General features: G+C 49.4%; 1 protein-coding gene across 1 annotated transcript in view; it reads right to left on the bottom strand.

Annotated features, from left to right (window-relative positions):
• FAM117A (family with sequence similarity 117 member A) overlaps window positions 1–25,558 on the bottom strand; it is a 54,346-nt gene that overhangs the window by 10,313 nt on the left and 18,475 nt on the right. Inside the window, exons 2-3 of the mRNA XM_056863764.1 lie at window positions 16,193–16,362; window positions 941–1,030 (exon numbers count right to left, since the gene is read on the bottom strand). Of these exons, the coding sequence (XP_056719742.1) occupies window positions 941–1,030; window positions 16,193–16,362 (260 nt within the window). The remainder of the gene's footprint in view (window positions 1–940; window positions 1,031–16,192; window positions 16,363–25,558) is intronic.

Here is a 25,558-nt window from a genome sequence, read left to right as displayed (position 1 = left end):
GCCACAGCCCACAATTTGCAAGATCTGAGCAAGGCTGTCAAAGATAGGACATTTTGGAGGACTTTCATTCATAGGGTCACCATGAGTAGGAAGCGACTTGACGGCACTTAACACACACACACACAATGGGTAAGGCAATGTAATTTTCTAAAATTATATTTTTGGTCTAATGACTGTAATAATAAATTGAACTTGAAGAGAGGGCTATGAGAGCTGGCATGGTGTAGTGGTTAAGGTGTCCGACTAGGAGCTGGGAAACCCAGGTTCAAATCCCACTTAGTGCCATGGAAGCTTGCTGGGTGACCTTGGGCCAGTCACACACTCTCAGCCCTGACCCTGCCTAGTATTTGGATGGAAGTCCTCCAAGGAACGGCAGGGTCATGATGCGGAGGCAGGCAATGGGGAGGGGCCGTGGCTCACTGGCAGAGCATCTGCTTGGCGTGCAGAAGGTCCCAGATTCAATCCTTGGCATCTCCAGTTAAAGGGACTAGGCGAGTAGGTGATGTGAATGACCTCAGCCTGAGACCCCCGAGAGCCGCTGCCAGTCTGAGTAGACACTACTGACTTTGATGGACCAAGGGTCTGATTCAGTATAAGGCAGCTTCGAGACACAGAGAGAGGGAGAGAGAGACAGAGAGACAGACATGCTGTCTTTTCAGTGGAAGACAGCACTCAGCCACCTCTGCACGGGGCCTCATATCGCATCTGGAAAGCGCCCAGATGGGAAACTTTTCTTATTAGTGAAGCTTTCCTTATTAGTGAATGCACTGGCCAACTTGTGTTACCCCCAGTGAGTGCTGAGTTTAGGTTTATTCTGCACAGAATGCGGTCAGCGCTGCCACATGAGCCCCCGGCAGCTTTGTGATGTTTTGTGCACTGTGTTGTGTGTGTATCTGTGGGGGGGCTGCTTCCATTTAGTTGCCCAGGAGTTCTCTCTTACCTCTCTGCGATGATCCATGCTTCCCCAGGAGGCAGAGCGCTTATGAAGAGCGGCTTTCCCCACCTCTGCTTCATGCCAGGATACGGGAGTCTGAAAAAGGAGAGGGGATTTCGTCAGAACTTGGCCAGGCCGAGATTCCCATGACCTTACAAACAGAAGGGCAGTTCCCAGTGGGGCAATTTCCTCCACGAAAATCAGTTCTGAAGGCATTCCCCCAAGGAGAAAGTATCCCAAGGGCTGCTTTTCACAGAACTTCCCCCCCGTCACTGACACGCGGGGGGGGGGGGGAATACAAGTCCGGCACGTACAGACTGTCATTTTCCACAGGGAGACTGGGCAATCGTTAAATCTTCACTGAGTGTACGTGTGGTAGTGTCTTGGCGTGCGTTTTTCATACGTGACAGCATACATATGAAGAAGAAGAGTTGGTTTTTATATGCCGACTTTCTTTGCCACTTAAGGGAGAATCAAACCGGCGTACAGTCTCCTTCCTTTCCCCTCCCCTCCCCACAACAGACACCCTGTGAGGTAGGTGAGGCTGAGAGAGAATGACTTGCCCAAGGTCACCCAGCTGGCTTCATGTGTGTAAAGTGCCGTCAAGTCGCAGCCGACTTATGGCGACCCCTTATGGGGTTTTCATGGCAAGAGACTAACAGAGGTGGTTTGTCAGTGCTTTCCTCTGCATAGCAACCCTGGTGTTCCTTGGTGGTCTCCCATCCAAATACTAACCAGGGCTGACCCTGCTTAGCTTCCGAGATCTGACAAGATCGGGCTGTACCATGCTGCCTTCCCTCCACGCTGCCTTCCCTTCGTGTGTAGGAGTGGGGAATCAAACCCGGTTCTCCAGATCAGACTCCACCGCTCCAAACCACCGTTCTTAACACTACACCACGCTGGCTCTTGATGTTATACATGCTTGCCTACACAAAAGTGGTTCCTGTGTGGGCAAAATACAGCAGGTTGGACCCAGCGCAGTTTCTACTTGCACAAGAAAATGCCCATGGTAGCCATTCGTGTGAAATGCAGACTTATGGCAACCCCACTTGTGCAAGATCTTGTGCAACCATTTTCTGAGCCCTGTAATACATAGGGAGGGAAGAAGAAGTAGAAGAGTTGGTTTTTATACCCTGCTTTTCTCTACTTTTAAGGAGAATCAAACCGGCTTACAATCTCCTTCCTTTCCTCTCGCCACAATAGGCACCTTGTGAGGCAGGTGGGGCTGCGAGAGCTCTGAGAACTGTGACTAGCCCAAGGTCACCCAGCAGGCTTCATGTGGAGGAGTGGGGAAACCAACCTGGTTCTCCAGATCAGAATCAGATTTATTAGTACGGCATATGCCAGTAAAACATTTGTTATCATCTATACATGAGATAAAAGATTACATAGATTTTATAAAGACAATACCTGGTTAAACTTCTTGACTAATATTTAAGAAACTAAAATTCACTAAATATTAAAATATATATTTTTAAAAAAATCTAGTTGCCATGACCTAACTTTAAGCAGCGGACTTTATATGTGACTGCTCTTTTCTACTTTATATACCCTGCTTTTCTCTACTTTTAAGGAGAATCAAACTGGCTTACAATCTCCTTCCTTTCCTCTCCCCACAACAGACACCTTCTGAGGCAGGTGGGGCTGAGAGATTTCGGAGAGAACTGTGACTAGCCCAAGGTCACCCAGTTGGCTTCATATGGAGGAGTGGGGAAACCACCTCAGTTCTCCAGATCAGAATCCGCCACTCATGTGGAGGAGTGGGGAATCGAACCCGGTTCTCCAGATCAGAATCCGCCACTCATGTGGAGGAGTGGGGAATCGAACCCGGTTCTCCAGATTAGAGTCTGCCACCGCTCTTAACCACTTCACCACTCTGGAAGCCCCGGGTGTTGCGCATGATCCTGCCCAAGTGGAACTGCACTGAGCCTGATTATGTTTCCACTTGTGCATCTCTGAGACCAAGCTACTACATTAAGCGGCCCTGAAAGGAAAAGCTAGGTGTGGTGGTGATGGAGATCAGGAGTCCCCAGCCTTTTTGAGCCTGAGGGGACATCTGGAATTCTGACGCAGCATGGTGGGCTCAGCAACACGATGGCTGCCACAAGACTGCTGCCGCAGGAGGCAGAGCCAGGCACCAAAAGATTGCTGCAGCTTAACTTCATTAACACAGTGTGGATCCTTGTGCTGTGGTGGCAGCTTCTGCCAAAACAACATTAAAAAAAAAATCTGCACAGCCAATCAAATCTCCAATAATCAATCACAAGCCTTGCTGGGCAAAAGCCCTACCTGCTCCCACCTGCTTCCTAAAAACACTTGGCAGGTGTCAGCAGGGACCATGGCACCCACAGGAACCGTGATGGAGACCCCTGAACTAAGTCCTTTTTTCTTGCCTAGTTTTGCTTGCTGATCTTCCTGGGTGGGGGACTACCCCCTAAAATTCCCGTGGATTAACTGCCTCTGCTTGTGTTCTTCTGGGGGAATCACTGAATCACAGGAAAGGAAGACTTACTGGCATGCAAGTTGCCAGTGTTCATCTGCACCTGAGCTAATCTTGTCTTTGCCTACATCCAAGTATGGCCCTTGTCCTTTCGAGAGAGCAGGGTTCCCGGAGAACCCAACAGGCAAAATATACGGGTTTGCACAACTAATCTTTATTTTGCATTTCGGAGCTTCCCCCATCCCAAAGGCTCGACAAGTGCCACTTACATACAAAGGAGATTCAAACGGATCGTCGTGAGCCAAATACTAGAACCCCGCCCAAATACCTTTTCACCAGCCAGCAAACCAGAGCCCAAATAGAACGAATTTTCTTTCACCGTTTGTAAAAAGCAGAGTCTGTTCCCGCCTTCGTACACTTTGCTTTTAGGAGCGTTCAAAGGAAATTCAGGATGCAGGGGAGTGAGGGAGCCGAGGAGAGAAAAGATGGCACTGCTTCTCAGTGCAAACAAAGACAGCACCTTCCCTAAGCTGAGTTACACCCTTCTAAGTCTGCTGAAGTCAATGGACTCAGAAGGGTGTAACTCTACTCCATATGGCACCATTAGTCCGGCAGGAGCTACAAGATAACCGGGGCTTAGCCAAAGAATCCTTGGGTGATCTCTGGGGATTCTCATAAATTCGTAGAGACCCATCTGTAAAAGATTACGCCGTGCCTGCCTCACAGGGCTGTTTCACAAAGCAAGAGACACGGCTGCAATTCAACAGGGCTGGCTGCCCAGACCTCTTAGCATCCGTCCAGTGGCTCCCTGTGCAGACGCAGCTGACTTGTGCTCGGACAGATGTGGCTCAGTGGTAGAGCCTCTGCTTGGCATGCAAAAGGTCCCAGGTTCAATCCCCGGCATCTCCAGTTAAAGGAACGAGGCAAGTAGGTGATGTGAAAGACCTCTGCCTGAGACAATACTGACTTTGATGGACCAAGGGTCTGGTTCAGTATAAGGCAGCTTCATGTGTTCAGTATGGGACTGCCCAGGGGCAAGAAAGGCTCCAGAAGTGTTCCTAAAGTGGGTGTGAGTAGCAAGGATTCCCAGTGGAACTCCTCCTAGGCATAGAGAGCCAGCGTGGTGTAGTGATTGAGCGGTTAAGACTCTAATCTGGAGAACCGGGTTCGATTCCCCACTCCTCCACATGAAACCTGCTGGGTGACCCTGGGTTAGTCACAGTTCTCTAAGAACTCTCTCAGTCCCACCTACCGCACAAGGGGCCTGTTGTGGGGAGGGGGGGAAGGGAAGGTGATTGTAAGCCTCTTTGAGACACCTTAAAGGCAGAGAAAAGCGGGGTATAAAAACCAACTCTTCTTCAGTTAGCTTGCCAGACGTACACGCAAACCTCTCACACACTGCGAGTACAGTATGACAAAGTGCTATTTTACAGGACAGTTAGTGGTATAAGCAGCTAGACACCTCCCCCCAAAAGGCCAAACTTCTGCTCAATTTTGTACTTAACCCACAAAGTTGTACATAAACACGGTCCAACTATCAGCACTGCCTGGCCAGTGAAGACAAAAACGAGATTTTCACCCGTATCTTCCAATTCTACCTGGGTCCCTTGTTTGCAGTTACCGAAGGTAGTCTGTAGCCTGTTCCACTTTTCACCCCAAGTTTCCATTGCACCAGCTGCGAAGGCAGCGCAAGGGACTTTTCTAAAGAGCAAACCAGCCTCCCTAGAGAGGCTGCAAATAAAGGGCAGGGGGAGAGATCTGGCAGCTGTTGTCAAAAGCATAGAAAGACAGAGCTGGGAGGGACCCCAAGAGTCATCTAGTCCAGAGTTTCCCAAACTTTTTGAATCATGGAGCATTTTTCACGAGAGAAATTCGTCACGGAGCACAAACATTCACCTAGCACCTATATACTAAACCGAATGACAGTGGTGTTTTCCTTTCCAGTCTCTTCATGGAGCACTGGGAGATACTTCGTGGAGCACCAACTGCTCCACGGAGCACAGTTTGGGAGCCTCTGATCTAGTCTAGTTTGGGAACCTCTGATCTGCATACACATGAAGCTGCCTTATACTGAACCAGACCCTTGGTCCATCGAAGTCAGTATTGTCTACGCAGACCGGCAGCGGCTCTCCAGGGTCTCAGGCTGAGATCTTTCACATCACCAGCTCGCCTAATCCCTTTAACTGGAGATGCCGGGGATTGAACCCGAGACCTTCTGTGTGCCAAGCAGATGCTCTACCACTGAGCCACAGCCCCTCCCAGATAATACAGGAAATTCACAGCTACTCCCCCCTCCCCATAACCTCTGTTCTATGCCCAACTCAGTTGAATCACCCTGTGGCGACAATTAAATCAGAATAGTTTCCATCTAGAGATTAGGAAGAATTTTCTAACAGTTAGATTGGTTCCTCAGTAGAACAAGCTTCCTCGGGAGGTGGTAAGCTCTCCTTCCCTGGAGGTTTTTAAGCAGAGGCTAGATGGCCATCTATCAGCAATGCTGATTCTTAGACAGTTCATGAGAGGGAGGGCATCTTGGCCATCTTCTGGGCACTGGGTGTGTGTGGGGGAGGTAGTTTGAATTTCCTGCATTGTCAGGGGGGTTGGACTAGATGACCCTGGTGGTCCCTTCCAACTCTATGATTCTAACACAGGTCGCCACAGCTTCGAACAACTGCAAAAGACCCCAAATCCATGGGTCAATGTTCTCCACTGATAAATCCTTGCAAGTAACAAGAGCCGTCCTGCAGAAGGGAAGCTCTGAGCTTTCTGAACCGCAGAACACCCAAAGGCCCCTTGCAGAGGAGATGGGTGCTCACAGCTTAACCGTGGGCGGGGAGGTGCCTCGTCGCAGCCTAGCGAGGTGTTTCCAAGACAGAGGCAACCACATTTCTCACATAGCCCAGCCACAGTGGCTCCAACAAGCTGCAGCAACAGCTCTGCCCACGAGGCGCCGTGCAGCCACCGTATCACGCTGGCTTGGGGGTGGGATCTTCCTACCCTGCTCTGAGCAGTTTTTTTAAAAATCTGCTGAGCTGGCCTGTCTGAAAACCCGTACGATCCCACTGTAGCATGCCTGTGCTGTTTGTCCCACTGTTTCCGTTTGCACTGAACACAACGGTGGAAACCTAACAGAACAGCCAACGCCCGCCCTTCAGCCTTCCAGGCACTTCCGTCACGCTTACAGAGACCAGGGTTTTACACACCAGCTGCTGCCAACCCAGTCCTACCCATGAAGTCAGCTGGGTGACCTTGGGCTAGTCACAGTTCTCTTAGAGATCTCTCAGCCTTACCTACCTCGCAAGGTGTCTGCTGTGGGGAGAGGAAGGTGATTGTAAGCTGGTTTGATTCTCCTTGAAAGGTAGAGACAATCAGCATATAAAAACCAACTCTTCTTCTTCAACCACACAAAATGGTTTATTCGTTTTTGCTTCATTTACACCCAGCCTTTCTCCCCATGGGGACCCAAAAGTGGTTTACATCACATGAACACATGAAGCTGCCTTGTACTGAATCAGACCCTTGGCCCATCAAAGTCAGTAATGGCTACTCAGACCGGCAGCGGCTCTCCAGGGTCTCAGGCAGAGGTCTTTCACATCACCTAGTCCCTTTAACTGGAGATGCTGGAGATTGGATCTGGGACCTTCTGCATGCTGAGCAGATGCTCTACCACTGAGCCACAGCCCCTCCAAATGTCTGTCACATGAAGCTGCCTTATACTGAATCAGACCCTTGGTCCATCAAAGTCAGTATTGTCTACTCTGGCAGCGGCTCTCCAGGGTCTCAGCTGGAGGTCTTTCACATCACCTGCTTGCCTAGTCCCTTTAACTGGAGATGCCAGGGATTGAACCTGGGACCTTCTGCATGCTGAGCAGATGCTTTACCACTGAGCCACGGCCCCTCCCTATTCTCCTCTCCTCCATTTTATCCTCACAACAACCCTGTAGAGGAGGTTAGGCTGAGAGGGTCGCCCAGAAAGCTTCTACAACAGAGCGGAGGAGTTGATCCTGGGTCTCTCAGATCCTGCCCCGACACTCGAACTGCTACACCAAGCCGGCTCAGTATAGGAAGTGATCTAATCCGCACCTCTTCCCATTCACTTGGATCAGGTTATCTTCGATGAAGTGAGCTGAATTGGGGGGGGGGGGCTCCACACTTAAAAGTAAACACAAGTGGGCAGAGCGAGTCTGCCACACCACACTCAAGTCCCACTCTGTTCCTTGCCACTACATGGTGCATAATTATGAGCTCCTTTAGGCTCAAATTTACCCAGGCAGCTGAATGGAGCACTCCCTAGAAGACCCCTTCAGCCGAAGTCTGTTTTGGAAGGCTCCGCTAAGCTAAAAGCCCCTTCCACACAGAAAACCAGTCCAGAAAAGCAGAAGAAGAGGGGTAGAGGCCTTTCTCCTCGTTGTGGTAGTTTCCCTATTTGCTGTTTTGCATTAAATTCGCATTGTAAAGCAAAACTGAGAGCCAGCGTGGTATAGGCTAGGATCTGGGAAACCCAGACTAGGTGTCAGACTGGGATCTGGGAAACCCAGGTTCGAATCCCCAATGTGCCATGGAAACTTGCTGGATGACCTTGAGCCAGTCACACACTCTCAGCCTCGACCCTGGAAAGCATTAGGATGGCAGACCTCCAAGGAATACCAGGGGCGTGACGCGGAGGCGGGCAACGGCAAACCACCTCTGAACGTCTCTTGCCTTGAAAACCTCACCATGTCAGCTGTGACTTTAAGGGAAGAAAAAGAAAAACTGGCAGCTGATTTGGGGAGGGACTTAATGCCATAGAATCCAATTGCCAATGCGGCCATTTTCTCCAGGTGAACTGATCTCTATCGGTTGGAGATCAGTTGTAATAGAAGGAGATCTCCAGCTAGAAGAAGAAGAGTTGGTTTTTATATGCTGACTTTCTCTGCCACTTAAGGGAGAATCAAGCCGGCTTACAATCACCTTCCCTTCCCCTCCCCACAACAGACACCCTGTGAGGTAGGTGGGGCTGAGAGCGCGACTAGCCCAAGGTCACCCAGCTGGCTTCGTGTGGAGGACTGGGGAAACAAATCCAGATCACCAGATTAGCCTCCGCCGCTCACGTGGAGGAGTGGGGAATCAAACCCGGTTCTCCAGATCAGAGTCCACCGCTCCAAACCACCGCTCTTAACCACTACACCATGCTGGCTCTCTAGTACCTGGAGATTGGCCACCCCAGGTGGAGGGGAGGGGGAATTCCACTCACAACAGCTTGTTCTGCCATAGGGACTGCCCCCCCCCAATGCCGAGAACCCTGCCTTCGAAGCCAAGCCTTCTGATGTGGAAGGAAGTTTCCAAACATGTTATGCTAACAGTGGTCAAACAGCTTCCTCTGAGCTGTCAAGAAGGGGGAGGGAAGCGCTTTGAGAAGCGACAAGCTGGAAACCGCAAAAGGTCAAATCTTCCGCAGGGCAAGCGCGCCTCAAGTCTCGTACCCCGAGGCTGTGAAATCATTTCTGCCTGCCGGAAAAAGGCTGCGGCTGCAGGGCCCACAAACGCAGCAGTGTCTGCTGATACTCATCTCTCTTGTTGCGCAAGAGGAGGAGGAGGAGGCAGAAGAGAAGGTGCTTCCGCAAGGCAGAGAGGTCTTCTAGGTTTGAAACGTGTTCACGGCAGCTGGTTCCCCACCTGCGCCGCCAGCGTGGCCTACTGGTTAAGAGCGGCGGACTCTAATCTGGAGAACCGGGTTCGATTCCCCACTCCTCCACATGAAGCCTGCTGGGTGACCCGGGGCTAGTCACAGTTCTCTCTGGACTCTCTCAGCCCCACCTACAGTGAGGGAAAAAAGTATTTGATCCCCTGCTGAATTTGCCCGTTTGCCCTCTGACGAAAAAATGACCAGTCCATAAGTTTAATGGTAGGTTTATTGTAGCTGTGAGAGAGAGAATAACAACAACAGGAAAAACCCCAGAAACCCAGAAGACAAAAATCAGAGATTGATGTGCATTATAATGAGTGAAATAAGTATTTGATTCCTTTGCAAAAGATGACAGTCCTTGGTGGCAAAACCCTTGTTGGCAATTACAGAGGTCAGATGTTTCTTGTACGTGGCCACCAGGTTTGCACACATCTCAGGAGGTACTTTGTCCCACTCCTCTTTGCAGATCCTCTTCAAGTCAGTAAGATTTCGAGGCTGATGTGTAGCTACTCGAACCTTCAGCTCCCTCCACAGATTTTCGATGGGATTAAGGTCTGGAGACTGGCTAGGCCACTCCAGGACCTTAATGTGTTTTCTTGAGCCACTCCTTTGTTGCCTTGGCCGTGTGTTTTGGGTCATTGTCATGCTGGAATACCCATCCTCGACCCATTTTCAATGCCCTGGCTGAGGGAAGGAGGTGCTCACCCAAGATTTGACGATACATGGTCCTGTCCATCGTCCCTTCGATGCGGTGAAGGTGTCCTGTCCCCTTAGCAGAAAAACACTCCCAAAGCATAATATGTCCCCCTCCATGTTGGACGGTGGGGATGGTGTCCTTGGGGTCGTAGGCAGCATTCCTCCTCCTCCAAACACGGCAAGTTGAGTTGATGCCAAAGAGCTCGATTTTGGTCTCATTTGACCACAACACTTTCACCCAGTTCTCCTCTGGGTCATTCAGATGTGCATTGGAAAACTGCAGACGGGCCTGTACATGTGCTGTCTTGAGCAAGGGGACCTTGCGGGCTCTGCAAGATCTCAGTCCTTCATGGCGCAGTGTGTTACCAACTGTTTTCATGGTGACTATGGTCCCAGCTGCCCTGAGATCATTGACAAGATCCCCCCGTGTAGTTCTGGGCTGCTTCATCACCGTTCTCATGATCATTGCAACTCCACGAGATGAGATCTTCCATGGAGCCCCAGACCGAGGGAGGTTGACAGTTAGGGTTAGGGTTGTCACCTTCTCACCAAGCTGCTTGGCAATAGTCTTGTAGCCCAGTCCAGCCTTGTGTACGTCTACAATCTTGTCCCTGACATCCTTGGACAGCTCTTTGGTCTTGGTCATGGTGGCTAGTTTGGAATCTGATGGATTGCTTCTGTCGACAGCAGAACCCTAACCCTAACCTGGCTGGTTGATAGGGGATCAAATACTTATTTCACTCATTATAATGCACATCAATCTCTGACTTTTGTCTTCTGGGTTTCTGGGGGTTTTCCTGTTGTTATTCTGTCTCTCACAGCTACAATAAACGTATCATTAAAATTATGGACTGGTCATTTCTTCGTCAGAGGGCAAACGGGCAAATTTAGCAGGGGATCAAATACTTTTCCCCCTCACTGTACCTCACAAGGGGCCCATGGGGAGGGGGAGGCAATTGTAAGCTGCTTTGGGACTCCTTAAAGGTAGAGAAAAAGTGGGGTATAAAAACCAACCCTCCTCCTTCTTCCCTTCCCTCCTCCTCCTGGAGAAGCAGGACAGTGGTGTACCCCACTGAACCCAGAACCAATATGGCCTGGGAGATAGTGTGTTTGGATCATGCAGGGGAACCCACTGGATGGTACGCACCTGTGCAAAAGGCACACGAAGCAGGCCTTGAACCCAGGCTAACATAGCCCAGCCTGAGCACCTTCCAAGATGTGGCTGAGTTATGGGGTTCCATCACCCCAGCGAGGAATAGAGGGAGCATCTCTGAGCTACCCCTCTTCAAACTGCGACTGGGGCTTGCGTGATTGGATGCTCCTCCCTGCAAGGTGGAAAAAAGGGGTTCCCTGCACAGAGAAAGGTAGCATGTCCAACCTCTTTACCCTGATATGATAGCTTTCTATGTGTAGGGATTTAAAAATAAATAAATAAGGCAAACATTAAATCACCATAAAGATTGTTCCCCCCCCCCCCACATTTTAAGGATGGCACATTTATTTATTTATATTTCGCTTTTCTCCCCAATTGGGACTTAAAGTGGCTTAGAACGCTGTCCTCTTCCGCTTTCTCACAGCCACCACCCTGTGAAGTAGGCCAGGCTGAGAGTTTGTGATGGGCCCAAGGTCACCAAGTGAGCTTCCATGGTAGAAGAGGGGATTCAAACCCAGGTCTCCCAGGAGCCTAGCCTGACACTGTATCCACTAAGCCCCCCATTTGGTTCAAGACCGGTAGCGCTTTTAGTTGCTGTACATTTAAACAGCTCAGAGCATCCCTGTAGCTCGAAAGCCGCTCAAGGAAACGTTTAGATTAAAAAAGCCAAATCCTGCAAGAAGCCAATGAAGTCTTATGAACACATGAAGCTGCCCTTATACTGAATCAGACCCTGGGTCCATTGAAGTCAATATTGTCTACTCAGACCGGCAGCTGCTCTCCAGGGTCTCAGGCAGAGCTCTTTCACATCACCTACTCGCCTGGTCCCTTTAACTGGAGATGCCGGAGATTGAACCTGGGACCTTTTGCATATCAAGCAGATGCTCTACCTCTGAGCCACGGCCCAGCCCCTACTGTCTACTCAAGACCAGCAAGTGGCTCTCCGGGGTCTCAGGCAGAGGTCTTTCCCATCACCTACTTGCTAGTCCCTTTAACTGGAGATGCCGGGGATTGAACCTGGGACCTTCTGCATGCCGAGCAGATGCTCTACCACTGAGCCACGGCCCCTCCCCAAGTCAATCTCTGCCAGGACGTCAGTTGTTGGAACATCCCTAATTTTGTTATGTCTGTTGTTAAAAAAAAAAGATTTGTGTAAGAAGAAAACAGACTGCTGAATCTGTGCCCTGACTGAATCAGCTGGTAGGGTTCTCTGTGGCTCAGAAGAACCATTCCTTGTGCCACAGAAATATTTACGGGTTGCTAAGAGTTCCTCGAGGGCTGGAGGCTTCCCACTCCATCTGGGAGCACACAGACGCCTCGTGCTGAGCAGACTCCTCCAAAGCAGAGCCCTCCTTTTGAAAAGCAGTGCGTGGCACGCAGCCCGTGCACGTTATATAAGGGTTTTTGGCCCGGGGTGGCGAGTGGAGCTGAAAAGGCCTCTGAGCTCTGAGCCCCGTTCCAGAAGGAGAGCGCTAAAGGCCAGCTGCCTCGGCCGGGGAGCCAAGGAAATTCAAGCCCTGTTTCAAACCATGAAGCACAACAGGAAAGGCTTTCCCTAGAAAGCTGCAGACAAAGAGACCAGCGCTTGATACCATGGGGGCACTCTTGGGGGTGGGGGGAGGCGCAAAGAGATGAAAGAGCTTGTACTGAGCTTACAGATTGACATTGACACAGGAGTTTGACACCCAATATGATTTCTCAGAAGTGCAAAAATCTAAGCTTCTCCCCCCCCAACCCCCCCTCCCACATTTGGCTTTACAAGACAATTGCAAACAGCTACAAGCCCTAAAAGGTTTCTTTCAGTGTGTGATTTGATTGGCTCGAATCCAGAGAACTCTTGCCCCAACAGTTAAGTGGCACAGGTTGCTTCTCAACGGGGAATCCCTGTGGGAAAAGGGCTTGGGGTTTCACCAGCTTGAGAGATCCAGCCAGGTCCCCATGTGCAGCACACGAGATCCACTGTGTAAACTCCATTAACTACGCTTAGGTTTTGTTTTTTGCTGTCAAGTCACAGTTGACTTATGGCGACCCCATAGGGTTTTCAAGGCAAGAGACGTTCAGAGGTGGTTTGCCATTGCCTGCCTCCGTGTCACGCCCCGGTATTCCTTTGAAGTCCCCCGTCCAAATACCAACCAAGGTTGAGGCTGAGAGTGTGTGGCTGGCCGAAGGTCACCCAGCAAGTTTCCATGGCAGAATGGGGATTCGAACCTGGGTTTCCCAGATCCTAGTCTGACGCCTTAACCACTACACCACGCTGCTTAGTTAGGGTTTGCTAAACCAGAATCTGAAAACAAGAAATGAAGTTAGTTTATTAACCTGGATAGCCCCAGGCCAGCCCAATCTTATCAGATCTTGGAAGCTAAGCAGGGTTGGCCCTGGTCAGGACTTGGATGGGGAAGGAAGGCAAAAAAAAGGTCTGAACTAGAGTTTAGTGTGGCGTATGAATGCAGATGTCTTGGCTTGTTCCCCAGTACCTCCCTCGCACACCATCCCACTAGAGACACCCAAACAGAGCAAAGGCACTGAAACCAGCATTTCCTGAGGCATGCCACGATTTGAGTGATCTTCTGCAAGCACAATCCTGGTTGGACAATCTAGCCACGCAGCTAAAATAAACCACGGTTTTGCATTATGTCTGAACTGAGTCCATGTCTGTTTACTATTTATTCTTTATACTGAAGTCATCTGTACTTTGGAGTCAATGAAGACAGGGCCAGAATCCATCTTCCACTTATGCTGTATTGTAAATCACCTGCCCCCACCCCCAACACACACACTGATGGCATGACAAAGAATCAACACAGATGATTCTTCACGAATGGGGAGGGGCTGTGGCTCAGTGGTAGAGCATCTGCTTGGCATGCAGAAGGTCCCAGGTTTAATCCCTGGCATCTCCAGTTAAAGGGACTAGGCATACAAACATACATACAACCTTTATTGGCATAAAGACTAGGCAAGTAGGTGATGTGAAAGACCTCCACCTACGATGCTGGAGAGCTGCAGCTGGTCTGAGTAGACAATACTGACTCTGATGGACCAAGGGTCTGATTCAGTATAAGGCACCTTCATATGATCTGCATAGTAATGGGATATTTCAACATTTATTGTTATCTGCCCTGAGCCCCAAGGACAGAGCCCCAAGGACATAACCAATCAGAAGGTCAACAACATACTTGCCTGCAATGATCATGAGGAAGAGGGGGTTGGATTCAACCACAGGCTGCAGGATTGGAAAGGATGAGACGTCCTTTCACCCACTAGCCTCAACAGCCAAAGCCTAACTCACAGCGGACTAAAGGAGATCAGGGTAGAAGACATACATGTCTTGAAGCAGTTGTCCATTTTTCTTTAGGGAGAGCAGGACTTCCATATGCACACCCCTCATGGTGTACACTACACCAGCGTGGGGTAGTGATTAAGAGCAGTGGACTCTAATCTGGAGAGCCAGGTTTGATTCCCCATTCCTCCACATAAAGCCTGCTGGGTGACCTTGGGCACGTCCCAGTTCTCCCCGAGCTCTCCCAGCCCCACCTACCTCACAAGGTGTCTGTTGTGGGAAGAGGAAGGGAAGGAGACTGTAAGCCGGTTTGATTCTCCTTAAAAGGTAGAAAGTCAGCATATAAAAACCAACTCTTCTTCTTCCAAGACCTCACTAGGCACCGTCTGCCTGATACCAAACTCATTTCTGCAACTATATGGGCTGTAGCGGTTCTTTCTTCAAAATGAAGGCAGAGCTCCTTAGGACACCAAATTCTGTCCCGGATGCCAAGTTGTGAGGGCTCTACCACACAGCTGCTGGGAGATCATAGGCAGGCTGTCTTACCCACACTTGAGAATAGTTATCACTGGGAAGAAAGGGTTGGATCCCAAGATCCATCAGCAGAAGGCACTGATCATTGCTGATCTTCCCAGCTCATCCTTTCCACCCCTGGGAAAGTTGATCACTGGAATTGTGGGGCCCACATGTAGTAAAAGCAGGTGGATCAGGAGACTGCAGTGGGGTGGGGGAGACAGGACAAAATGACTCCCTCCCACATCTCACACAATAAGAGCCCTGCTGACAGAAAATTAAGGAAGGACGTGACATTCCTGGGGCTGGAAAAGACTGCCAGGAGAAGAAGAAAACCGATTTACAATCACCTTCCCTTCCCCTCCCCACAACAGACACCCTGTGAGGTAGGTGGGGCTGAGAGAGTGTGACTAGCCTAAGGTCACCCAGCTGGCTTCATGTCTAGGAGTGGAAAACAAATCCAGTTCACCGGATTAGCCTCCGCTGCTCATGTGGAGGAGAGGGGAATCAAACCCGATTCTCCAGATCAGAGTCAACCACTCCAAGCCACTGCTCTTAACCACTACACCACGCTGGAGCAAGAGAAAGCCAGGAAAGGTCAGTTATCCTTCAGTGGTCATTGCAAGATCCTTGTTCTGAATTCAACACAATGGAAGATCTTTATGGGGATAGGATTGTAGGGGATTTTGACAATTCTAGGCAGCTCGCATTAAGTTAGGCAAGTAGAAGCATGGAAGAAGGACACTTTTAGAACTTACTTTAAACTTTTGACCAATCCAATCAAGACACATGGTTTAACGTTCTCTGGGGCATGTCCAAATAAGCAAAAGAGATACCCTGCAAAACATGTAACTTCCTTTCTCCAGCAACCGTCACTACTACTCTGGAAAACCAGGGATGCCCTTGCAGGTCAGGAGAAATTGAAAATATAAATCATGTCTTATTCAGGTGTATCTATTATGAGGGCATTCCTGACCCATGCGGTGACGTCACATCCCGACGTTTACTAGGCAGACTCTGTTTATGGGGTGGTTTGCCATTGCCTTCCCCAGTCATCCACACTTTAACCCCAGCGAGCTGGGTCCTCATTTTACCGACCTCAGAAGGATGGAAGGCTGAGTCAGCCTGGAGCCGTCTACCTGAAACCCACTTCCATCGGGATCGAACTCAGATCGTGAGCAGAGCTTGGTCTGCAGTACTGTAGCTCACCAATCTGCGCCACGGGGCTCCTAATTAAAATCCATTCAGAAAAGGTCACAAATGTTAACTTTAAATGATAACATTTGATCTGTATTCTTACAAAGAGATTATTTTAACATGTAATGGGTTTTATTGATATGGTTTGTATCTTTGCTGGATAAGGCTGTAATTATCTATCTATCTATCTATCTATCTATCTATCTATCTACCTACCTACCTACCTACCTACCTACCTACCTACCTACCCTGGAAGACCCCGCCCCGTGTCCCATAAGCCCTCCAGACCCCTTTTTAAAAAAGGGTAGCTCTAGTACCTGTGTAGATTTGTCGCTCATGTGCGAGACAGCTGCTCCTTCAGCATCCCGAGGCCACTGACCGAGGAGGTATGAGCCGAGGACGGTGTCCAAGGAAGAAGTGCGCTTTACCCTGGGAGGTTTGTTCCGGAAGGCCTTCTCAGCAGGACCAGCAGCACACGGGACGCTGGCTGGGCGGGAAGGAGGAGAAAGAGAAGTGAGAAACATGGGCCCTTCTGGGACCGGGGCTGCGCTGCCGGGACCTTCTTGCCGCAATTCATATCCTCCCACCAGCCTCCCCTTCAAGGGACAACCTAATGGACGCAGGGAGGGGAACTTGACAGCAAATTAATGTGCTTTTCCTGCCCCTAAGTGCCCTTAAAAAAAATAATTTTATTGTTTTATTTATTAAATAAAAACACAAGCTCCACATACACACAACAAACATACAGCAGTTTCCCCTCTTCTAAAAAGTGCCTACACCTCATAGCAAATAACGCAGCCCACTTAATGACTGATGAAACCCATATTGCAAAAAACTATGCTAAGAAATCACCAAGATCCTGCTAACCCTATATAACTATTTTTATGTTCTAGTTTTATACTTGCTATTTTACCTCTTAATACTAATTCAATAACATTCTATATAGAAAGCTATTGAATAGTGGATTTACTATGTTTAACATCTCCACTCCGTCAATACCTATTATTCAACCCTTGTAAGATACTTATATCGTATCTGCATAGCAGTAAGTTCCCCATAATTACAATTTTGCATACTCGAAATAGCACTTCCAATTATTATTTTTTTGCAACTCCTAAGGCCTTTTGTTCAACAAATGCGTCAGCTTGACCATCACTGCAGATTCAGCCAGTTTCTCTCACCATCTTTCAATCTCTGGGATTTCATCTTGCTAAGTGCCCTTCTTGTATCATTGTTCCTCTCTTAAAACACAGGGAGGGGGTCGGCTGACCGCTTTGTGTTTTGAGGCAGCGGCTTGGGGGAAAACCGTCCCAACCGATGGAACGCCCCAGTTCAAAGTATGCCGACTCCTGTACCTGAATGCAAGAAGCCGTTCAAGAAACCAAACCCCAAAGCCACTGGGTTAGTTGGGGGCCTTGAGAAATTCATCTTTAACCCCTGCGCGGGCGGGTTAAGCACGAAGTACGGGCTGAAAACTTTGCTCCAGAACCAGATTAACTCAGTGTGGTAAAGAAAAGGCACACTGTCCATGCTTCACAGCGCTTAAAGCTTATGTGCCAGGGCTGAGCAGCGTATCAAATTAAGCCTACACAAAGGGCATGAGGGAACACACATGAACACATGAAGCTGCCTTATACTGAATCAGACTCTTGGTCCATCGAAATCAGTATTGTCTATTCCGACCGGCAGCGGCTCTCCATGGTCTCAGATAGAGGTCTTTCGCATCACCTACTTGCCTAGTTCCTTTAACTGGAGATGCCGGGGATTGAACCTGGGACCTTCTGCATGTCAAGCAGTTGTTCTCATCAACGTCTCTAAACTTCATCTCCCTCACAAAGCCACGCTGAGGACCGAAGAGACAACTGCACAACAAATGTACCCAGTAGAAGAACAAATGGCTTGCCATGGGTAGTTTGTAGTACAGTATTGGGGTATGGTTTTTCCTGGGCATCTTGCCCCCCCCCAAGAATTGGAATCCAGATGTTGGCTGGACCACAAGTGTTGGGGAAGGAGGGGAGAAATCAAAACAGGCAGCCACCTTTGTTGGGCAAACGGGCTATAATTAAGTTATGAACGGTTGAACAGCAATCATTCACAGCTCAAATTAAAAGGTAATCATGCTCTTTAATGGTTACATAAGGGTGAACTGATTTAAAGTTAAGGCGATATGTGCAAAGGAAACCCATTATGAACATGTTTTCTGCATGCTGAGACACTTTTTAAAATTATGTACTTTAAGGGGGGTTCTGTATATCTCAGTAATGCAGCTGCTAATGAGTGGAAAGGATCCTGGCCTCATTGCACTTTGACCAGGTGACCTGCGTGGAACAAGGATGACACCAAAGTACCTAGGTCAGTCCGTCCATGCCAAATCAACAGAATTTGGCACAGGAAGGTTGCGTCATTATCAGGAATTTAGCTGAGTTGGCATACACGCTGATATGCATCTACAGCCAACCGGGAGGAGAGCCACATCCCTCCAAAAATGTCTTCAGGATAACAATTCTCATAAAAGGTGTGCTCATTCTTGTTGCCCTAGAAGGAAATGTACCCACCCACTGCAATAACTGAGGCCTCGTTTTGAAGCACTCCTGCACAAATGGAGGGCACCTGCCCGCTGCCTTGTTACATGGAAGACTTCATAAAATCCCATTTACGAATAGAGTTTGCCCTTGCAGGAATGGAGAAATAGAATCACGTGCCCATGTCTTTTTTAATTGCTCTTTTTATGCTTGCAGCTGATCCCAATTCATTGACCGGCTGTTTGTAAATAGGGAATGGCTTTCTGATGAAATTAGGACATCCTACCTCATGACCACACAAAGTCCAAAAATAACTGATTCACTTGCAAGGTTTTTACAGTTAGCAATCAAATATCATGAATGGTATGTAGCATTCCTTAATGGCTGATTCGGGATTGTTTTATCCAATTTTATCTATTTGTACTCGGATCTATCCTAATGTACATTTTTCTTTCTCTATTCCAATAAAGGCGTGTGTATGCAAATAGAGTGCAGTATGCTAAAATTAGCAGAAGCGACACAGGAACTGATGGAGTTAGGAAGCTTCCACATTTTCAGGGATTCCTGCATCCCGTGTGCAAGTAGATCTGGTAATGGGCTCGGTTATGTTGATTCACCTACGGTACTAGCGATCGGTTCACCCAGAACATTTAATTGTAGTTTTCCTGCACGCATGATGCTTTGGGCTGCCGAATTCCTGAGAAATGCAGAAAAAACACTCTATTTACCATCCCTTAGAAATCAGCATGTGGAGTCCAGAGTTCAAAATGAAACTTGTTTGGTGAATTTCTTATTATTTGCTCCTCCAATAACCCTGACAAGCATTGCACGTAGATTAATAGTGATGATCTTGGTAGCTCGGAGGTACAAGGTAATATGAAGCCAACATACTCCGAGACATACCCACTGGTCTTGGTGCTGTTTTTTCTGGCCAACATCTGGGACAGCCAATGCCCATGCGGCTTCCCCAATCTTGATCTCTTAGATCAGGGGTGTCAAAGTGGCGGCCCGGAGGCCGGATCCGGCCCCCGGAGGGCTGCTCACCGGCCCGTGAGCTAAGCCCATCCCCCCGCTGCCCCCCACTCTCCCGTGCGATCTTGGCCCCGGCGAGGGCCAGGCTCGCTTTCCCTGCCACTGCCCCCCTCTCCCCCCCCCATGCAGGCCAGGTCTACTCATTGGTTTCTATGCGCAGAGAAACCAATGGGTAGACCTGGTCTCCATGGGGGGGCTTAGTCGGGAGGCCAGGTCTACTGCTATCCAAACCAATGGATAGACCTGGCCTCCGTGGGGGGGGAAACCCATCTCCATCCGGAGGCCAGGTCTACCCATTGGTTTGCATGGCAGTAGACCTGGCCTCCCGACTAAGCCCCCCCATGGAGACCAGGTCTACCCATTGGTTTCTATAGAAACCAATGGGTAGACCTGGCCTCCGTGACGGGGGAAGCTTCCCAATGGGGACTCCTCTCCCCACGAGGCCACCCATCTTCGGCCCGACCAAGAGACATTGATGTTCAATCCGGCCCTCCTCACAAATGAGTTCAACATCCCTGTCTTAGATCCTTTCTACATTGCCAAGAACTGACCCTAGAACCTTTTTCTGCCCAGCATCTGGGACAGCCAATGTCCAGATGGCTTTCCCAATCTTGATCTCTTGGATCCTTTCTAAATTGCCAAGAACCAATCCTAGAACCTTCTGTATATACTTGAACACATGAAGCTGCCTTCTACTGAATCAGACCATCGGTCCATCAAGGTCTACTCAGACTGGCAGCGGCTCTCCAGAGTCTCAGGTGGAGATCTTTCACATCACCTACCGCCTGGTCCTTTCAACTGGAGATGCCAGAGATTGAACCTGGGACCTTCTGCATGCCAACCAGATGCTCTACCTCTGAGCCACGGCCCCTCCCCACCTACATACTTCACCTACATAGCTAGAGGCCCTCATCTGTCAATTCAACATATACCCACTGACTATCTTTAGCCGCAGGAGAGCAAAAGGCAAACAGAACCTGCAGGTTTCACTCACACCTGAGGACCTCTGCTGATGGTCCTTTTCTCACCCAATGGATGTGTAACTACCCATCATTTGCTGCAAAGGATGCAGGACTGCTCTGCTTTGTCAATCATCCATTTGTATGAAAAGGGTTTTTCCCCAAAGGGTGTGCATTCCGTTTACGGCAGTGACCCTCGGGGAGTGCCGTGGTGCCTTCCACTGCGAGGTTTGGGAAGGGGAGGGACTTCAATGCCATAGAGTCCATTGTTAAAGCGGCCATTTTCTCCAGGTGAATTGATCTCTATCGGCTGGAGATCTCCAGCTTAGGGTTGGCAACCCTAAACTGGCTCCATGTGTAAAAAAAAAAAAAAGGTAAAGGTCCCCTGTGCAAGCACAGGGTCATTCCTGACCTATGGGGTGATGTCACATCCCGACGTTTACTAGGCAGACTTTGTTTACAGGGTGGTTTGCCAGTGCCTTCCCCAGTCATCTTCCCTTTACCCCCAGCAAGCTGGGTCCTCATTTTACTGACCTTGGAAGGATGGAAGGCTGAGTCAACTTTGAGCTGGCTACCTGAAACCAACTTCCGTTGGGATCGAACTCAAGGTCGTGAGCAAAGCTTGGACTGCAGTACTGCAGCTTACCACTCTGCGCCATGGGGCTCTTCATGTGTAGGCGTGAGGAAACCAACCTGGTTCACCAGATTAGTGTCCACCGCTCATGTGGAGGAGTGGGGAATCAAACCCGGTTCTCCAGATTAGAGTCCACCGCTCTTAACCACTACACCACCTGGACCTCCGTTCATCAATATGCCATAACAAGCTGGAGTCATAGCAGAAGACTCCTTAAACAGAACTTCAGAAGGCTAGAAGAAACAAGCTTCATAGGGGAGGAAATGCCACAGTCCTGATACCACCACCAAGAAGGCCCTGCCCCATGAAACCACTCACTCAACTTTTTAATGCAGGAGGCAATAAGGCAAGACAGGCCGTTCTATAGATTGGGTAGTGTTGGAGAAGGCAATCCTTCAGATATCCTGGTCGCAAGCAGTCTTTGAAATTAAAGGTATATGTTCTTGCCACCATCTTAACCATGATCAAAACCGAGCCCAGAGGATCCCCAGCTAGTGCACCTTGGGGTCTTCAGGGAGATACAACTCCATCCAACCCAAATCGGATTACAACACTTGGTGGTCTTAGTGCTTTACCCTTGTTTTCTCAGCAACACAACACCCCTGTAAGACAGGCCATGCAACTGGGGTGGGGAAGACTGAAAGAGAGGCTTCCTCCAAACCACCCAGCAAGTTCACAGCTGAAGGCAGCAAGCTCTGAAGCCAATATTTTCTTGGCTCCAGCTCATTAGGCTTCCAGCTAGCACATCCATGTCAAGGAAAATGCCAGCCGATGCCCAGGGCTGAGGATTGTTTGCTTTTCATTTACACGTAAATTAATATGCAATCATCGTAACCAAAGCAGGGATCTCCTGGTATACTGCCAAGGAGATATCTGGCTGCTCTGATCCAGGGCGCTTGACTCACAGGAGTTCAGCAGCTATTTAAGGCCTCCCTCGGCTGGCTGTTGACGGCACATCTGTGTCTATTTGAGGCACACGATACTTGCGCAATTCCCAAAAAAGCACCCGGACCTGAACTCGCTCAGAAGCCTCCCTTCTCCAACCTAAGAAGCGCAGAAGAAGAGTTGGTTTTTATATGCTGACTTTCTCTACCACTTAAGGAAGAATCAAACCGGCTTACAACCACCTTCCCTTTCCCTCCCCACAACTGACACCCTGTGAGGTAGGTGAGGCTGAGAGAGTGTGACTAGCCCAAGGTCACCCAGCTGGCTTTATGTGTAGGAGTGGGGAAACCAACGCAGTTCACCAGATTAGCCTCCGCTGCTTATGTGGAGGAGTGGGGAATCGAACCCGGTTCTGCAGATCAGAGTCCACCGCTCCAAACCACTGCTCTTAACCACTACACCAAGCTGGCATAGCCTTTCCTACCAGAGGAGTTACAGTTACTTACTGGCAATGGCAGCCTGCACCGCCTCAAAGATGACCACCACTGCCCTATATCTCAGGGCCAACCCCAACCCCATATTTCACTCCTGCCTGACTGGAGCAGTTCGCATTCAAGGCATCCGAGAATCCCGTGGCCGCCCACCAGCAGTGGCGGAGCTAAAACGAACGCGGGGCCGCCGCATGGCTGAAGCCGCCCTCCCCGCGTCAAAGCGCCGTGGCCTAAAAATATACCCGAGGCGGCGAAAACAATGCTCGCTGCGAGACAAAGATGGCTTGTGGGAGAAGCAGGGTGGAGCATCCTGTTTACAGTGCAGCTCCGCTATCATCCTCGCCCATGAGCCTGGGACCAGCCCTGGCTGAGCCCCACCTGCAGATCCTGGGACCAGTCCAAGTTCTGATCCTCAGCCAGAGGGATCCCATCTGCTAGCTAGGTCATGTAAAACTCCGACGCACCTCCCCGAGATAAGAGCAGCCTCCTATCTCTGCCTGCCACTCTGGCTGGCTGCCTCACCTCTTCAGCCCAGACTGCTCCCCCCCACTTGTTAAATTCCCTTCCTTTGAGCTGCTTGAAGGGGAGGGGCCGTGGCTCAGTGGTAGAGCATCCGCTTGGCTTGCAGAAGGTCCCCGGTTCAATCCCTGGCATCTTCCAGTTAAAGGGACTAGGCAAGTAAGTGATGGGAAAGACCTCTAGCCTGAGACCCTGGAGAGCCGCTGCCGGTCTGAGTAGACAATACTGACTTTGATGGACCAAGGGTTTGGTTCAGTATAAGGCAGCTTCATGGGATCAAAAAATGAGAAGATTTGCAACAAATTCATATCAAACTAAGACTCAGAGCACTTTCACACGTGCAAAATAATGCACTTTCAATCTAGTTTAATGATTGTTTGCAAGTGGATTTTGCCATTTCACACAGTAAAATCCAGCTTCAAAGTGCATGGAAAGCAGATTGAAAGTGCATTATTCGGCATGTAAAAGTGTCTCCTGAGAGAGATGTTAAAGGCCTGGATTGGAGGGAGATGCTCTACTTCCAAACAGATTCTTTAAAAAAAAATTGCTATGGAAAAATTCCAGTGAAGCATTTGATCTTTTTGGAATCAGTGAAATGCTTTTTAGAACCAGGTTTTGAAAACTCAGGATTTACAGCAGGAAGGTTATGCAAGACAATATGCAGTATTTAATACTGTGAATTCCTATGCATATTGTAGAGATGTACACCATATTGTTTAAAAGTGACAAGGTTTGTCGGAAATTAATTTACCATAATGCAGGGTTCTCCAAATAGGTGTCCGTGGGCGACCGTGGCACGGCCCCCCGTGCTTTTCAGAAAGTGGGTGGGGCTGTCTGTCCTCATTCAAATGAAAGGGTCTTCCACTGGAGTCAGGAGGACTAGTAAGCACCTGGGCTCTCCTGGATCAGCGTGTGGTTTCATTCCCCTTCAGGATTTCCTTCTTCCCAGGAGGTGTTAGCTCTGCCTCCTGTGGCAGCCACTTTGGGGCGCCTCTTCCTTAGGGTTGCCAACCGCCGGGTGCTATCTGGGGATCTCCTGCTATCACAACTGATCTCCAGCCGATAAGAGATCAAGTTCCCCGGGAGAAAATGGCCGCGTTGGCAATTGGACTCTATGGCATCAAAGTCCCTCCCCAAACCTCACCCTCCTCAGGCTCCACCCCAAAACCTCCCCCTGATGGCAAAGAGGGACCTGGCAGCCTCTTGCAGCTATTTTAGGGTAGCGTTCACCACCCCGCTCAAAAATCCACAGGTGCCCACAGGCTCAAGAGGGTGGGATTCCCCAATATAATACGCATGATAATACTCCATCAAATAATCCAGTATTTTCAAGTGCATAAAATTCAACGAGATATCTAAAAAGAGAGCCAGCGTGGTGTAGTGGTTAAGCGCAGTGGTTTGGAGCGGTGGACTCTGATCTGGAGAACCGGGGTTGATTCCCCACTCCTCCACATGAGCGGCGGACGTTAATCTGGTGAACTGGATTTGTTTCCCCGCTCCTGCACACGAAGCCAGCTGGGTGACCTTGGGCTAGTCACAGCCTCTCTCAGCCCCACCTACCTCACAGGGTGTCTGTTGTGGGGAGGGGAAGGGAAGGTGATCGTTAACCGGTTTGAGTCTCCCTTAAGTGTAGAGAAAGTCAGCATATAAAAACCAACTCTTCTTCTTATAAATATGCTGCTAGCTATATTATGACTTTCTGGGAGAGTCCAAATTGCACACTTGTTATTTGCATTACTACATCGTTTGTGTTCATTTCAACTTCTATTTTTTCTTAACCCTCAGATGGCAAGAATTAAGAAAAAGATACTAAGCAGCAGCTTGCAGATCTTTCTCTTTAGGATCAGGTATATCTACAATTTTGCTTGCAGACACCAACGTGTTTATATTTATATGTTTTACGAATGTGGGGTAGGGTTCAGTTGAGTGTGTGCAACCGGCTAAAGGTCACTCAGGGAACTCCATGACCGAGTGTGGAATTTGAACCCCAACCTCCTGGGTCCTAGTCCAACACTCCAAACCGTAACACCCCTTTGGCTAGTATGCCGCACAACAGCTCAAGCAGAGCATTACGTATAAACCTATACCAGCGTGGTGTGGTGGTTAAGAGCGGCGGACCCTAACCGGGAGAACCGGCTTTGATTCCCCACTCCTCCACCCAAGCGGTGGAGGCTAATCTGGAGAACTGGGTTCTATTCCCCACTCCTCCATGTGAAGCCTGCTGGGTGACTTTGGGCCAGTCACAGTTTTCTCCGAACTCTCTCAGCCCCACCTACCTCACAAGGTGCCTGTTGTTGGTGGGGGAGGGAGGGGAAGGGTCGGTGATTGTAAACTGCTTTGAGGCTCCTTACGGTCGAGAAAAGCAAGGTGAACGGACATATATGGACGTAACAGGGATAGGATCCAAAGTACTATAAATGGGATTCAGGTCATGGAATAGGAGTCCTCCCTCTTTCCATCGCAGCACGCGGAGTCCTCTGCAATTCTGCTTCTGGGGATCATAAACGGCATGGGGAGGGGGGAGTGGGAGTTCACACTGCGAAGGAAGAATCTGCAAAAACCGCCCCAGCCTTCTGCCAACAGATGTGCCACTCCCATCAGAAGAGCAGAGTTGGACCCAACCCTATGCGAGCTGCATACA

This window comes from Euleptes europaea, chromosome 18 (assembly GCF_029931775.1).
Source record: "Euleptes europaea isolate rEulEur1 chromosome 18, rEulEur1.hap1, whole genome shotgun sequence".
In the NCBI taxonomy this organism is placed as follows: Eukaryota; Metazoa; Chordata; class Lepidosauria; order Squamata; family Sphaerodactylidae; genus Euleptes; species Euleptes europaea.
This window is presented reverse-complemented; position numbering and strand designations above follow the sequence as displayed.